Source organism: Pelophylax lessonae, assembly GCF_965119305.1.
Source record: "Pelophylax lessonae genome assembly, chromosome: 5".
In the NCBI taxonomy this organism is placed as follows: Eukaryota; Metazoa; Chordata; class Amphibia; order Anura; family Ranidae; genus Pelophylax; species Pelophylax lessonae.
The window spans coordinates 384,451,049-384,464,625 of NC_138772.1; the positions used below are offsets into that span (position 1 = coordinate 384,451,049).

Sequence of the window (13,577 nt, forward strand, 5' to 3'; positions counted from 1 at the left end):
TGTGTGGAAGGTCTTATTTCAGCCAGTAAATACACACAATTAGCAAGATGGTTCCTAGAGTGACTTTATGTATGTGGTAACACAATGATGAAGGTTGAGGGATAGGTTGAGTGGAGGTGATAGGTGATAGACACTTGAAGGTGAGACAGTAGCAGATGGATGCAGGAAGGTTTAGCAATGTTGTATGATAGCAGATGATAGAATAGCAGGTGGACATACAAAAGAGATCAACCCAGTGCAGAAAAGTAGCAGTAGTCTCAAGAGCTAGCAATCTAGTTTATGCAGATGTGATAAACAGTCTTTACTATGCAGAGCTAGATAGTGTAAGCTTAGTATAAGTTTATAGAGAATTCCCCTGCGGGGTACTTAGCACTATTAGTGATACAGCCGAAGGGTGGTTCAGGAGAGGCGGATGATCCAGTAGCGGGATACAGGGATCAGCGCAGCGAGGTTCCGTCAGCGAAGTAAGCTTGCAAGCATGGAAGCTTCAAGCAAGGTTAGCATCCAAGTAAGGGTGTTTGAACGAACACATGTGAGTGAGAACCGGCGCTTTAAATAGCCATCTAGTCCGGCGCTGGGTGATGACAGCTCCAGTCTTAAAGGTGTATGCGCACCTTTCCAAAAGTAAATGGTGGGGCGCATACACTTGTGGAAAGTGTAATTTAGGGTACCAAAGGTACCGGAACATTACAACTATGCACCCTGCACCCCACATTTCCTGGTCAGAGGGGTGTGAGTGAGCAGTTATAACCGGCACTATGCACCCTGCACCCCACATTTCCTGGTCAGTGCGGTGTGAGTGAGCGGTTATAACCGGCACTATGCACCCCACATTTCCTGGTCAGAGGGGTGTGAGTGAGCAGTTATAATCGGCACTATGCACCCTGCACCCCACATTTCCTGGTCAGTGCGGTGTGAGTGAGCGGTTATAACCGGCACTATGCACCCCCACATTTCCTGGTCAGAGGGGTCTAAGTGAGCAGTTATAAACGGCACTATGCACCCCACATTTCCTGGTCAGAGGGGTGTGAGTGAGCAGTTATAAACGCACTATACACCCTGCACCCCACATTTCCTGGTCAGAGGGGTGTGAGTGAGCAGTTATAACCGGCACTATGCACCCTGCACCCCACATTTCCTGGTCAGAGGGGGTTGAGCAGTTATAACCGGCACTATGCACCCTGCACCCCACATTTCCTGGTTAGAGGGTGTGAGTGAGCAGTTATAACCGGCACTATGCACCCCACATTTCCTGGTCAGAGGGGTGTGAGTGAGCAGTTATAACCGGCACTATGCACCCCACATTTCCTGGTCAGAGGGGTGTGAGTGAGCAGTTATAACCGGCACTATGCACCCCACATTTCCTGGTCAGAGGGGTGTGAGTGAGCAGTTCTAACCGGCACTATGCACCCCACATTTCCTGGTCAGAGGGGTCTGAGTGAGCAGTTCTAACCGGCACTATGCACCCCACATTTCCTGGTCAGAGGGGTGTGAGTGAGCAGTTATAACCGGCTCTATGCACCCCACATTTCCTGGTCACAGGGGGCATACGTGCCAACTGTCCCGTTTTTGGCGGGACAGTCCCGGGAAGAAGGACCCTGTCCCGTGTAATTTAGTCTCCCGGGACTAGTCCCAGGAGATCAGTGTTGCCTCGGGCTGCCCGTAATTTGCTAAACCTCATTGGTGTAACGCTCCTGCGTTTCATGTATGGTGTGGATTTTCAGCTGCAGAAATATTCCACTTCAGTAGTCATGTAAGAGAGATGCTGAGATACCATTCCCAACCTCAATGACTCATCATGTGTGGAAGGTCTTAATTCAGCTAGTAAATACACACACTCAACAAGCTGGTTCCTAGAGTGACTTTATGTATGTAGTAACACAGTGATGAAGATTTAAGTGACAGGTTGAGTGGAGGTGGTAGGTGACAGACACTTGAAGGTAAGACAGTAGCAGATGAATGCAGGTAGGTTTAGCAATCATGTATGGTAGCAGATGACAGAGTAGCAGGTGGACATACAAGAGAGATCAACCCAGTGCAGGAATAAGTAGCAGTAGTCTTTAAGAGCTAGCAATCTAGATATGCAGATGTGATAAATAGTCTTTACTATGCAGAGCTAGATAGTGTAAGCTTAGTATAAGTTTATAGAGGGTTCCCCTGCGGGGTACTTAGCACTAATAGCAATACAGCTGAAGGTTGGTTCAGGAGGAGCGGATGATCCGGAAGCGGGATGCAGGGATCAGCGCAGCGAGGTTCCGTCAGCGAGGTATGCTTGCAAGCACGAAAGCTTCAAGCCAAGTTAGCATCCAGGTAAGGGTGTTTGAACGAACACATGTGAGTGAGAACCGGCGATTTAAATAGCCATCTAGTCCGGCGCTGAGTGATGACAGCTTCAGTCTTAAAGGTGAATGCGCACCTTTCCAAAAGAGAATGGTGGGGCGCATACACTTGTGAAAAGAGTAATTTAGGGTACCAAAGGTACCGGAACATTACAATACCCCCCCCTTAAGGCCGGCTCATGAAGGCCTCTGGAGCTGGTTTGTCTGGGTATCTCGCATGAAAATTGCGGATTAATCTAGGGGCATGTATTTCAGAGGTGTTTAGCCAGGTGTCGTCTTTGGGCCCATAGTTCTTCCATCTAACCAAGTACTGAAGTCTTCTTCTGTAGATACGAGAATCCAGAATCTCTTTTATCTCGTATTCTTCTCCACCTTCAACTTGTACAGGAGGCGGAGGTGGAATATTAGGCCTTATTCCTTGGTCCGGAACATGGGGCTTCAGTAGCGACACATGGAAAATGGGATGGATTTTTAGGTCTATTGGCAATGTAAGCTGTACTGCAGCTTTTCCAATAAGTTTTTTGATTGGGAAAGGTCCCAAGAACAGAGGTCCAAGCTTTTTGCTAGGGATCTTCAGTCTTAAATTTTTTGTTGAGAGCCAAACGAGGTCCCCGATAGTGTACTGTGGAGAAGGTCTTCTGCGAAGATCATAGTACTTCTTTTGTTGACTGTGAGCGTGTGCAATGGTAGTATTTAATAAACCAAGAGAATCCTTTATTTGGGTAAGATAGTCTGAGGCTACTGGGTTGTTTGAAGGAAGGATGCGTGGTGGAAGAATAGAGGGATGAAACCCATAGTTCAAGTAGAACGGACTCTGCTTGGTTGTACTGTGGGTTGCGTTGTTGTAGGCAAATTCTGCCAGAGGGAGAAGATCCACCCAATCATCCTGTTGATAAGAAGTGTAACAACGTAAATACTGCTCGATGCATTGGTTGACTCTTTCAGTCTGTCCGTTGGTCTGCGGATGGTAAGGAGAAGTGAGCTTCCGCTCGATCCGTAGTATGTGACATAGTTCTTGCCAGAACTTAGAAATAAATTGGGATCCACGGTCAGACAGAAGAGTTTTTGGGATACCAAGTAATCTAAAGACATGTTTCATCAGGAGTTCTGCCGTTTGTTTGGACGAAGGTAGTCTGCGAATAGCAATGAAATGTGCTATCTTTGTCAGATGGTCCACTGACACCAAGATGGTATTAAATCCTTTGGAAAGAGGCAATTCTACGATGAAGTCCAAGGACAAAACTTCCCATGGAGTTTGGGGTATTGGTAGACTGCATAGTAGACCGGATGGTCTCGTAGTGTCAATTTTGGACCTGGCACAGACATTGCATGAAGAGACGAATTTTTGTATAGATGTTTTCATGTCAGGCCACCAGAATTGCCGGGAAATCAAATTAAGAGTCTTTGTCATACCCATATGTCCTGCCATAGGCACATCATGAGATAATTCCAAGATCTTGGTGCGTAGGGTAGGTGGTATGTAAAGTTTGTCGTTGTAGTAGAGGAAGCCTTCTGCATCAGTATTTAGTTGTGGTGGGGGTGAATCCAAACTTATACCATGCAAAACCTCTTCCTTCAAGGAACGGACAACTCCAATAATGCGTTTGTGAGGTATTATAGGAATGGAAGGGATTTCAAAGTAGTTTTCTTCAGTTAGTCGTGATAGTGCATCCGCCTTTTTGTTCTTATCTGCAGGTGTGTAAGTCACTAGGAAGTTAAACCTTAGAAAGAATAGTGACCATCGTACCTGTCGGTGCGAGAGAGTTTTGCTAGTCTGAAGATATTGGAGGTTTTTATGTTCCGTGTATATAATTATTGGTAATTGGGTGCCTTTGAGTAAATGTCGCCAATTCTCCAGAGCCAATTTTATAGCAAGCAGTTCCTTTTCACCCACGGGGTAATTTATCTCGGGACTGCTTAGGGATTTAGAAAAAAAGGCGACTGGATGAAGTGGTGAAGTGTGGGTTGGTCGTTGGGAGAGTATTGCTCCTACTGCCATGTTTGACGCATCTACCTCCAGAATGTATTGGAGGGATGGGTCTGGATGGCGTAATATGGGAGCGGAAGTAAACCTTGTCTTTAACAAGTGAAAAGCTTTATTGGCTTCTTCTGACCATTTGAATGTTTTTTTTTATGCTAGTGAGCTGTGTGAGGGGTCTCACAATAGCAGAAAAGTTTTTAATGAACTTCCTGTAGAAATTTGAAAATCCCAGGAATCGCTGTAGCGCCTTGCGTGTGGTTGGTGTAGGCCAATCCTGAATGCAGGATATTTTACTCATGTCCATCTCGATTCCTGTTTTGGATATGATGTAGCCTAGAAAGAGTACCTCGTCTTTATGAAACAAGCATTTCTTCAGTTTCACATAAAGGTTATGTGCAAGCAATCTCGATAGTACAAGTCTTACATGTCTTATGTGTTCAGACAGGGATCGTGAATATATAAGTATATCGTCCAGATATACCACAACACAGACATCTAGTAAGTCTTTAAAAATATCGTTTATAAATCGTTTATAAATCGTTGGAAAACTGCAGGGGCGTTGCATAGCCCGAATGGCATCACAAGATATTCGAACAATCCGTATCTGGTTCTGAATGCAGTCTTCCACTCGTGTCCATCACGGATTCGAATGAGATTGTATGCTCCTTTCAGGTCCAATTTTGAAAAATAAATAGGTAGCTCCACGCACCTGCTCAATGAGCTCAGGGATAAGCGGTAGAGGATAGCGATCTTTTATTGTGATAGCATTCAATTTCCTGTAGTCGATGATAGGTCTGAGACTTGAGTCCTTATTGCGAACAAAAAAGAGTCCTGCTGCTGTGGAAGAAGTGGAAGGTCTAATAAAACCTTTTTCCAAATTCTCATCCAAATAGGTTTTGAGATGGGAAAGTTCATCCTGTGAAAGAGGATAAACATGACCGAACGGCAATTTGCTATTTGGGAGTAGATCAATGCTACAATCATAGTCTCGATGAGGAGGTAATGCTTGAGCATTTTTCTCAAGAAAAACCTCAGAAAGATCCTGATAACATAGTGGTGCAATCTCATCTGTCACCATAGACAGAATCTTCCCGGAAGACGGGAGGTTACACGTATCCTCGCAATAGCAAGAGAGGAAGGCCAAGGACCGTTCCTTCCAATCTATGGTTGGTTGGTGTGTGTGTAACCAGGGAAGTACCAACACAATGGGAAAGTGGGGTGAAGGTATTAAATCGAAGGTAGTAGTCTCCCTATGAGACTCGTTAATAGTGACTAGAAGTGCTTGTGTCTGATCGGTGATCGGACCAGAGGATAACGGAACACCGGTAATAAGACTTACTGAGACAGGTTTAAGTTTAGAAATAATAGGAATTTTATTTGAAGCAGCAAAACATATATCAATATAATTTCCACAAGATCCTGTGTCAATCATGGCCTTAGTAGTAATCCTGTTCTGGTCCCACTGTAATGTCAAACAAACAAAAATGTAAGGGTTAGTGAATGAAGTTGTCAATCCCCCTAGGAGGACATGTGAACACTCACCCTTCTTTTTGTTGACTAGGGGACAGACATTTATCTTGTGATCCGGGGATGCACAGTACAAGCAGAGATTTTCATATCGTCTTTTGGCTTTTTCCATAGTTGATAGCGGTGGGCGTATGGTTCCTACCTCCATAGGGTTAACGGCCGGAATCCGAGAGGAAACGGATACTGGCATTCCCATTTTCTCAGCCTTTCTTTCTCGTAGTCTTCTATCTATGGTAATACTGAGTTGTATTAATGCATCCAGGGTTTTTGGTAGATCCGCTCGGGCGAGCTCGTCCTTAACGGCTTCTGATAGGCCAAGCCTAAATTGGGTTTTCAGAGATGCATCATTCCATTCTGAATCAAGGGTCCATCTCTTGAATTCCGCGACAAAGTCTTCTACAGGCCTCCTTCCTTGTTTCAAGGATCTTAATTGAAGATCGGCAGTACTCTGCCTATTGGGGTCATCATGTAGGCTAGTGAGTTCTGCTAGGAACAAGGCATAGGAGTTGAGAAGCTGGTCGTTTTTCTCAAAAAGAGAGTCTGCCCAGGCTCGAGGATCGCCTGTTAGGTAAGAAATAATAGTACAAACCTTAATGTGATCAGTAAGGTAGGTACGAGGTTTTAGCAAAAAAAGTAACTCACATGCGTTTTTAAATTCGCGAAATTTTTTGCGATCGCCTGTAAATACCAAAGGGGGATTTATCTTCGGTTCAGGGGACTGAGCAGAGGTAAGTTGTGTCAGTCTAATTACCTGCTGCGACAGAGCCTGATTGTCTTTTAATTCAGCAAGTGCGTGTATTAACGCAGTTACTTGCTGTTTTAATTGTGTCACCTGAGTGGTTATTTCTGCTGAATCCATTTGTGGGTTCGTTCAATCTGTAACGCTCCTGCGTTTCATGTATGGTGTGGATTTTCAGCTGCAGAAATATTCCACTTCAGTAGTCATGTAAGAGAGATGCTGAGATACCATTCCCAACCTCAATGACTCATCATGTGTGGAAGGTCTTAATTCAGCTAGTAAATACACACACTCAACAAGCTGGTTCCTAGAGTGACTTTATGTATGTAGTAACACAGTGATGAAGATTTAAGAGACAGGTTGAGTGGAGGTGGTAGGTGACAGACACTTGAAGGTAAGACAGTAGCAGATGGATGCAGGTAGGTTTAGCAATCATATATGGTAGCAGATGACAGAGTAGCAGGTGGACATACAAGAGAGATCAACCCAGTGCAGGAATAAGTAGCAGTAGTCTTTAAGAGCTAGCAATCTAGATATGCAGATGTGATAAATAGTCTTTACTATGCAGAGCTAGATAGTGTAAGCTTAGTATAAGTTTATAGAGGGTTCCCCTGCGGGGTACTTAGCACTAATAGCAATACAGCTGAAGGTTGGTTCAGGAGGAGCGGATGATCCGGAAGCGGGATGCAGGGATCAGCGCAGCGAGGTTCCGTCAGCGAGGTATGCTTGCAAGCATGAAAGCTTCAAGCCAAGTTAGCATCCAGATAAGGGTGTTTGAACGAACACATGTGAGTGAGAACCGGCGATTTAAATAGCCATCTAGTCCGGCACTGAGTGATGACAGCTTCAGTCTTAAAGGTGTATGCGCACCTTTCCAAAAGAGAATGGTGGGGAGCATAAACTTGTTAAAAGAGTAATTTAGGGTACCAAAGGTACCGGAACATTACAATTGGACACAGAAAATGCCCATCATAAGGCAGGACTAATCAAAACCAATTATAGCTCTCGTTGGGGCGGTGCTGCAGTGTAGTATCGTGAGATTCAGGCTACAGTCTAATTTGAATGAAAGTTTGTGAGCCGAGAATGCGCCCCTTCTTTCCGCCCGAAGTCTGCTATTGTCCCCCTGGTAAGGAGCCGTGTGAGGAGTTCTCTCTCCTGTGTGTGTCTATCTGTCCCTCTGCATAGTAAGAGTCAATGTGGGGGGAGCGCTGTCAGATCCCGGGAACTCTCTCACTGTCCGCTGACACTGACAGCTCCTTCACAGTCCGGGGGGTGGGGGGCGGAGCCGCAGCGAGAACAAGCAAGATGAATGCCCGAGTCAGTGTGTGTGTTGCTGTATAGGAGGGGGATGGGGCAGCTGCATATGGAGGAATTGATCTTTCCCTATTCTTCCTGCAGTATTCTGTGGCTGCAGGAAGAATAGAGAAAGATCAATTCCTCCATATGCAGCTGCACCATCCCCCTCCTATACAACTTCCTTTGCTGGCCCCCCTAGTGTTCTCCAGCCCCCCCCCCAATGCTCTTAACCTCCCCTAAGTGCCCGTAGCCCCCCCCTAGTGCCCCATAGCCCCCCCTCCACCAGTGGTCTTTAGCCCCCCCCAGTGCTTTTCATCCCCCCCCCATGCTCTCTGGTTCTCCCAGTGCTCTCCTCCCCCCTGTGCTCCCCGGCTCCACCCTCTGTGATTTCTACTTTCCCCCCTGCTATTCATCCACCTGGTTTTCCCTGCCTGCCCCCCCCAGTGCTACCTGTCCCCCCCTCCCCCCAGTGCTCTCCATCTCCTGCGCCTTCTAACCCCCCTGCAATGCTTTCCAAACCCCCCCCCCTTAATTCTCTTCAGTCCCCCCGTGCCCTTGCTCTCTGCTTGCCCTGTGCTTTCTGCCCCCCTAGTGCTCTTCCGCAGTCTCTGACCATCTCTTGTATCACGTCCTCATTGTCTGACCATCTACTATACTATGTCTGCAGTCTCTGACCATCTCTTGTATCATGTCTGCAGTCTCTGACCATCTCCTGTATCATATCTGCAGTCTCTGACCATCTCTTGTATCATGTCTGCAGTCTCTGACCATCTCCTGTATCATGTCTGCAGTCTCTGACCATCTCTTGTATCATGTCTGCAGTCTCTGACCATCTCTTGTATCATGTCCGCAGTCTCTGACCATTTCTTGTATCATGTCCTCAGTCTCTGACCATCTCCTGTATCATGTCCTCAGTCTCTGACCATCTCCTGTATCATGTCTGCAGTCTCTGACCATCTCCTGTATCATGTCTGCAGTCTCTGACCATCTCTTGTATCATGTCTGCAGTCTCTGACCATCTACTGTACTATGTCTGCAGTCTCTCCCATATGGAAGAAAAATATATTTCCAATATATTTAGGGGAAAAAAAATTTAGAAATATATTGAATATGGCCAAAATTGTAGCATTTCAAATATATTTCCAATATATTTGGTAAAAATAAAAAATGTTTTTTTTTTAAATATATTTAAAATATATTTTTCTTCCATGTGGGCTGACCATCTCTTGTATCATGTCCGCAGTCTCTGACCATCTCTTGTATCATGTCCACAGTCTCTGACCATCTCTTGTATCATGTCCGCAGTCTCTGACCATCTCTTGTATCATGTCCGCAGTCTCTGACCATCTCTTGTATCATGTCTGCAGTCTCTGACCATCTCTTGTATCATGTCTGCAGTCTCTGACCATCTCTTGTATCATGTCCGCAGTCTCTGACCATCTCTTGTATCATGTCCGCAGTCTCTGACCATCTCTTGTATCATGTCCTCAGTTTCTGACCATCTCTTGTATCATGTCTGCAGTCTCTGACCATCTACTGTACTATGTCTGCAGTCTCTGACCATCTCTTGTATCATGTCCGCAGTCTCTGACCATCTCTTGTATCATGTCCGCAGTCTCTGACCATCTCTTGTATCATGTCCGCAGTCTCTGACCATCTCCTGTATCATGTTTGCAGTCTCCGACAATCTCCTGTATCATGTCTGCAGTCTCTGACAATCCCCTGTATCATGTCCGCAGTCTCTGACCATCTCCTGTATCATGTCTGCAGTCTCCGACAATCTCCTGTATCATGTCTGCAGTCTCTGACCATCTCTTGTATCATGTCCACAGTCTCTGACCATCTCCTGTATCATGTCCGCAGTCTCTGACCATCTCTTGTATCATGTCTGCAGTCTCTGACCATCTCTTGTATCATGTCCGCAGTCTCTGACCATCTCTTGTATCATGTCCTCAGTGTCTGACCATCTCTTGTATCATGTCTGCAGTCTCTGACCATCTCCTGTATCATGTCTGCAGTCTCTGACCATCTCTTGTATCATGTCTGCAGTCTCTGACCATCTCCTGTATTATGTCCTCAGTCTCTGACCATCTCTTGTATCATGTCTGCAGTCTCTGACCATCTCTTGTATCATGTCCGCAGTCTCTGACCATCTCTTGTATCATGTCCTCAGTGTCTGACCATCTCTTGTATAATGTCTGCAGTCTCTGACCATCTCCTGTATCATGTCTACAGTCTCTGACCATCTCTTGTATCATGTCCGCAGTCTCTGACCATCTCTTGTATCATGTCCTCAGTGTCTGACCATCTCTTGTATCATGTCTGCAGTCTCTGACCATCTCCTGTATCATGTTTGCAGTCTCTGACCATCTCTTGTATCATGTCTGCAGTCTCTGACCATCTCCTGTATTATGTCCTCAGTCTCTGACCATCTCTTGTATCATGTCTGCAGTCTCTGACCATCTCTTGTATCATGTCCGCAGTCTCTGACCATCTCTTGTATCATGTCCTCAGTGTCTGACCATCTCTTGTATCATGTCTGCAGTCTCTGACCATCTCCTGTATCATGTCTGCAGTCTCTGACCATCTCTTGTATCATGTCTGCAGTCTCTGACCATCTCCTGTATTATGTCCTCAGTCTCTGACCATCTCTTGTTTCATGTACTCAGTGTCTGACCATCCCTTGTATCATGTCCACAGTCTCTGACCATCTCTTGTATCATGTCTGCAGTCTCTGACCATCTCTTGTATCATGTCCTCAGTGTCTGACCATCTCTTGTATCATGTCCTCAGTGTCTGACCATCTCTTGTATCATGTCCACAGTCTCTTACCATCTCTTGTATCATGTCTGCAGCCTCTGTCCTTCTCTTGTATCATGTCCTCAGTGTCTGACCATCTCTTGTATCATGTCCACAGTCTCTTACCATCTCTTGTATCATGTCTGCAGTCTCTGTCCTTCTCTTGTATCGTCCTCAGTGTCTGACCATCTCCTGTATCATGTCCTCAGTCTCTGACCATCTCTTGTATCATGTCCTCAGTCTCTTATCATCTCTTGTATCATGTCCTCAGTCTCTGATCATCTACTGTATCATGTCCTCAGTCTCTGAACATCTACTGTATCATGTCCGCAGTCTCTGACCATCTACTGTATCATGTCCTCAGTCTCTGACCATCTCTTCTATCATTTCCCCAGTCTCTGATCATCTCTTGTATCATGTCCTCCTGAACTATGCCCATAGGATTACTTTGGTTTTGGGCTATCTTTACAGTTTAAGTGCAGTTCAAAATGCAGTCAATGGTGTTCAGTGTGAAAGGGTCCAAAATTCCGTATATATGCGACTCAGAGAGATCACCCCGCACTGTTCAGGTAAGAGTAGTTCAGGGCTGGGGTGACAGTGGGGGGTCACAGGGCTGGGGTGATGGAGGGGTCACAGATAAAGGATGGGGCGATGGAGAGGTTATAGGTTAGGGTTGGGGTGATGGAGGGGGTATAAATTAGGGTTGGGGTTATGGAGGGGTCACAGGTCAAGGATGGGCAATGGAGGGGTACAGGTCAGGGTTGGGGTGATTGAGGGGGGGTTAGGGTTGGGGTGACTGGAGGGGCCACAGGTCAGGGTTGGGGTGATGGGTAAGTAGTTCAGGTAAGTCATCTCTCTCATCACTGATCTTACAATGCAGAGGCCTCATGTTTTGTTTAGGATGCTGAAGTTGGCTTCTTATTTGACTGCTGAAATTAGCCACTTTCTCAAACAGCTTCTTATTCGGGTCAAATATTTATTTACTAAACAATCATCTGCTAAGTTTGTAATGAAGTTGTGAAGTTTGGCAACAATTCTATCCCCCTAACTGCCATGTATTTAATGGGGTAATTTTGAATAAATACCTTTTTCTCTATAAAAACCATCTTGGCTCACCCAGATGTGACTTGTTTTGTTTTCAAATAGTTGAGCACCCCTCTATTAGCCCACGTACACATTGGTCTGATTTGACATGCAATGCAATGGCACCGTCTGCATGTGTGCAACGTTGCACCGATTCCCAACAGTAGTTTTTGTACTTTGCTCATTATTGAGTAGACCCTATAATCTGATGATAAATAGGCTGAGATTAATTATGCTGAGTGGGCGGAGCTTTAGGGAAGTGGGTGTGGTGGGTAATTGACAGCTGTGCTGCAAAGTGTCCCTGGAAATTTTTTTTTAAATGTTGGCAACTATGGTGTCCCCTATCACCTCACACACTATAAACACCCCGTAATCCCTGCAATGTGGGGTGTGTGCGTTCATCACACACACTATACCCCTCCCCTCCAGCCTCCAGACACTGATTTCCTGGGAGTAGAGCCCTTCCACTCATGTCCCAGCTATCCTTCGGAGGTCACATGGTGCGGTCACATGACCGTGATGTCATCATCTCCTCCTAACCACTTGGATCTTCTGTGAACCGAGGCTGCAACTTGTGAATTGGAGGAAAACACGGAGGCGCATTGGGGACGTACACCCTCCCCTCGGTGACCGCACCTCATACACACCCCCGGGGGCTGGGCGGAGACTGTGCGGGCTGCAGACTCCATGTAGCGGCGCGGCCTGGGACACAAGATGGCGGGTGAGAGGAACGGTGCCGTGTGCGTGTCATAGACAGTGTCATGTGCCATGGCAGCCCTCAGACTGGGCCCAGGGTGTTAGAAAGTGGCCTGTGACTGGTGTGTGTGCTGGGAGGTGTCTATGGACTCATACACAGGGCTCTGTCATTAGTCCCAGGAGTGGGGGAGGATTGTCATTTCTATTGGCTGCGGTGTGTATACGGGCCCTGCATTTCTCTGCAGTGTGTATACGGGCCCTGCGTTTCCCTGCAGTGTGTATACGGGCCCTGCGTTTCCCTGCGGTGTGTATACGGGCCCTGCGTTTCCCTGCAGTGTGTATACGGGCCCTGCGTTTCCCTGCAGTGTGTATACGGGCCCTGCGTTTCCCTGCGGTGTGTATACGGGCCCTGCGTTTCCCTGCGGTGTGTATACGGGCCCTGCGTTTCCCTGCGGTGTGTATACGGGCCCTGCGTTTCCCTGCGGTGTGTATACGGGCCCTGCGTTTCCCTGCGGTGTGTATACGGGCCCTGCGTTTCCCTGCGGTGTGTATACGGGCCCTGCGTTTCCCTGCGGTGTGTATACGGGCCCTGCGTTTCCCTGCGGTGTGTATACGGGCCCTGCGTTTCCCTGCGGTGTGTATACGGGCCCTGCGTTTCCCTGCGGTGTGTATACGGGCCCTGCGGTGTGTATACGGGCCCCGTGCTTCCCTGCGGTGTGTATACGGGCCCCGTGCTTCCCTGCGGTGTGTATACGGGCCCTGCGTTTACACACCTACCGGGGGGCAGGCAGCGTCCATAGGATAGTAGGGGGGGGGGGGGACAGGCAGCGTCCGTAGGGTAGTACGGGGGGGGACAGGCAGCATCCGTAGCATAGTATTGGGGGGATGCAGCGTCCATAGCATAGTATGGGGGGGACTGGCAGTGTCCGTAGGACAGTACGGGGGGGTGGGGGAGTCATGCAGCGTCCGTAGGATAGTACGTGGGGGGACAGGCAGTGTCCGTAGGATAGTACGGGGGGGGCGACAGGAAGCGTCCGTAGGATAGTACGGGGGGGGCGACAGGAAGCGTCCGTAGGATAGCAGGGGGGCGACAGGAAGCGTCCGTAGGATAGTACGG

General features: G+C 47.3%; 1 protein-coding gene across 3 annotated transcripts in view; it reads left to right on the forward strand.

Moving 5' to 3' along the window:
* The first annotated feature begins 12,267 nt into the window (after positions 1 to 12,267).
* The window catches only part of PPP4R1 (protein phosphatase 4 regulatory subunit 1), a 180,903-nt gene continuing 179,593 nt past the window's right edge, over positions 12,268 to 13,577 (forward strand). For 2 of the 3 annotated variants that reach the window (XM_082259519.1, XM_082259520.1), the window contains exon 1: positions 12,268 to 12,485. In XM_082259519.1, the coding sequence (XP_082115645.1) occupies positions 12,479 to 12,485 (7 nt within the window). In that variant the 5' untranslated portion in view covers positions 12,268 to 12,478. The remainder of the gene's footprint in view (positions 12,486 to 13,577) is intronic. The other variant, XM_082259521.1, reaches the window with a different exon arrangement.